The sequence below is a fragment of the Condylura cristata genome, unplaced genomic scaffold, assembly GCF_000260355.1.
Source record: "Condylura cristata isolate star-nosed mole 26May11 unplaced genomic scaffold, ConCri1.0 scaffold00004, whole genome shotgun sequence".
NCBI lineage: Eukaryota > Metazoa > Chordata > Mammalia > Eulipotyphla > Talpidae > Condylura > Condylura cristata.
In genome coordinates, this window is record NW_004567105.1 from 1,431,424 (window position 1) to 1,434,558 (window position 3,135).

General features: G+C 70.9%; 1 protein-coding gene across 2 annotated transcripts in view; it reads left to right on the forward strand.

Moving 5' to 3' along the window:
- Positions 1-139: 139 nt before the first annotated feature.
- Positions 140-3,135, forward strand: part of SULT4A1 (sulfotransferase family 4A, member 1) — a 12,406-nt gene continuing 9,410 nt past the window's right edge. For both annotated transcript variants that reach the window (XM_012720386.1, XM_012720387.1), the window contains exon 1: positions 140-341. In XM_012720386.1, coding sequence (XP_012575840.1) covers positions 155-341 — 187 coding nt within the window. In that variant the 5' untranslated portion in view covers positions 140-154. The remainder of the gene's footprint in view (positions 342-3,135) is intronic.

Sequence of the window (3,135 nt, forward strand, 5' to 3'; positions counted from 1 at the left end):
CCGCCGGCGGCGCGGGCTGTGTGACCTTGGGCGGCCGCGTAACCTCTCTGTTCCTGGCCCGCTCGGCCGCGGGCCGAGCCCCGATGGTCCTGCCAGGCCGGGCTCTGGGCGGCGGGCTGCGCCTGGCATCTTCTGCGTGGGCACGGGGTGGGGGATGGAGCAGCCCTGCCGGGGAGCGAGCGAGGGAGCCGCCTGGCTCAGGCCGCCTCTGCAGCCCGCACCCTGGCGTCCGCTGTTTGCAGCAGCTGACGTCATACGCCCATCTCCACAGTCGTCCCCGCTTTGCAGCCTAGACCCTGGGGTGCGGAGGGGCAAGGGGCCGGGCCCGGGTGGCGCAGCTGGTGAGCAGCAGAGCTCAGACCCCAGGCCGGAGGCTGAGCCGCTGGGGAGGCTGGGGGGAGGCGCTTTCCTGCTCCCTGACACTCCGGGCTCCCTTGTTGGGCTGCGGGCAGGGGCTGCTGGCCCTGAGGCAGGCTGGGCCCGGTGGGTGCTGGAAGCCGCACCCTGCCTGTCAGGGGGTGTGGGGGGCCAGCTCTCCCCTGGCCTGAGCTTCTGAGGAAGTTGGGGAAGGGGAGCCTGGGAGGGGTGGGGCACCTTGGTGGGCGGAGCTTGGAGAAATCTGTGGTCTCCTTGGGGAGGTGGGAGGTAGGAGAAGCCGCTGGCTGCTGCCTGTGACCAGGACTTGTCACCCCACTGCCCCAGCGCCTCCCCCGCCTGGCCCCCCACCCCCGCCCAGCCCATGGGCCTGAGTGGTTAGGTGTGGAGCCTTGTGCTGTGAGACCCCGGCTGCATTGCCGCTTTTAGGTTTAGGGAGGTTGTGGAATTTGTGAGCAGCCCAGCTGGGGAGCTGCCCTTTGGGGTTCGGGGTGGCAGTGGAGGCTGTGCTTCTGTGCTAGCACCTCCGTTTCAGCCCAGAGACAGAGGCTGAGTAGCTGAGTAGCCGGAGGGGCCGCCCAGCCCTGGGGTGCAGGCAGAAAGCTGTGCCTGGGCTGGCAGGGGCTCTTCAGAGGTTCCCTGTAGGGGGGCTCGTGGGCTTCCACCCTGGACTTTGTGGGCATCTTGAGGGGGACTGGGGTCTTGGAGGTTTCTAGCCCCAACGCAAGTCTTGTTGGTAAGGCGCTTCTGTCACAGATGGAGCCGAGGGTGCCTGGACTGATCCAGGCCAGGCGGCTCCTCCCCTCGGGGCCAGGAGACCCAGTGGGGGCCCGTCCCAGAGTCCCCGAGATACCGGGGCTGTTTCTTACAAGAAGTCCCACCGCAGGCTGGTCTTCCCAGCTCCCCCCCCCCCTCCGCTCCTGGGCCTCACAGCCGGTCTCCCCTGAGGCACCGCCCCGCCAGGGCCAGGTGGAAGCGTGTGTCAGCCAGGAGCGGATGGCACCCCAGACAGGGTGCCCCACCGGGACTGTCAGCGCAGCATCCCGGGCGTCCGTGTCTCCGACCGCGGCCCCTGGAGCTCTGGGAGGCAGGCGGGAGCCCCCTGCCCACGTGGCCAGTGCAGGCTGCGGACGGCCGAGTGTCTTGCTGAGCCCCTGGGTGGGTCCTGAGGCCAAGCCGAGCGTGGGTGTGGCCCCACACCTGTCCTGCCAGGCTCCCGGCCCCAGCCAGGCCTGGTGCTCCCGAGTGGGCAGCACGGACAGACGCCCGTGCCACCTGCCAGCTGTGCTTCTGAAGCCTGTCGTGTCACCCGCTGAGGAGTCCACTATGTGGGTGATGGGAGGACCCACGAACGGGCCGCCGAGTCCGCCCCACCACCCCCTGGCTGCGGCCAGGGCCGGCTGTGGGTGTCGGGTCCAGGGCTCCTGTGTGAAGAGGCCCAGAGGCTCAGAGAAGGCAGGGACTGGCCACACTGGGGCGGGGCCACGGGGACTGTCACCGAGAGGGAAGCCCGGCCCCGCCCCGGCTGGCCCTGCTTGGCCTCGGGCAGAGCGCGGCCTCGCTGGCGAAGCCTGTGACGCGCGCGCCTCTCCCACCCCGCCCACGGGAGCTGCCCACGGGTGGCCTGGCCCCGCCTGAGGACAGGCGTGAGGACAGGCAAGCAGGGAGGGCCCCGCGGGCTCAGGCGGCGAGGACAGGGCGCCAGGGCACCGCCCTGCTCACAACCGGGCTGGGCGCCAGGTACCGCGGGACGGCGGAGGCTGTGGGGCGGCAGAGGCGCGTCCCAGCAAGCAGGGCCAGAGGTGGGGTGTGCAGGGGTGGGGTGCAGAGGTGAAGGGGGCGCAGAGATGGGGTGTGCTGAGAGGGGTGCAGAGGGCTGGGCTGGGCACAGGGCGGGGGCGGGGCGCAGAGGTGTGCGGGGCACCGGCCCGTAGAGACGACCTCAGCAGGGGTGAGGCGCCCGGAGCAGGGGCCACCTCCCTGCCCTGTTGGAGGGTCTCGGCTGCTTTACTGGGAGCGGACGCAGGGGTGAGGGCGGTGGGGAAGGCCCAGCTCCGTGGGCGCGAAGGCAGCCCGGCAGGTTGTGGGGGTGCGGGGATGAGCCCTCTCTTGGTCTGCGCAGCGGGCAAGAGCGGTGTGGCTGTGGCTGGGTCCAGCTGCTGCTCGCTTGGGGTGGGCGCTGGACCCCCCAGGGTATAGGGGGCAGCCGGCGTTTCCGGGGTGGGCGCTGGACCCCCCAGGGTGTAGGGGGCGGCCGGCGTTTCCGGGGTGGGCGCCGGACCCCCCAGGGTGTAGGGGGCAGCCGGCGTTTCCGGGGTGGGCGCCGGACCCCCCAGGGTGTACAGGGGGCAGCCAGCATTTCCGGGGTGGGGTGTCAGGGTGAAACAGCTCAGAGCAGGGCTGTGGGGGCGGGTTATAGCCTCAGAAAGCCAGTGGCCAGTGGGGGAGGTCAGCAACTGCGGGTTCTCCCCTGTGTGCACCATTGACGCCCGCCCAGGCTTGGAATAACAGCGATGGGGTTCATTTAACCAACGGGGAACAGAGCCAAGGCCACAGGTAGCGGCTGTCTCACCCCAGGTGGCGGCCACGGTGTCCGGAAGTCCCCGGCAAAAGGCCACTCATCCAGATGGCACCGTCCCCTCAGGAGACAGGGCCTGCAGCGCCCGGAGTGGCCAGCCGCGGCCAGGCCCAGCTGGAGGTGCCTGGCCGCCGAGATGACCCCGCAGCAGCCCCAGCCGCTGCCCAGGGTCCAGTGGGCAG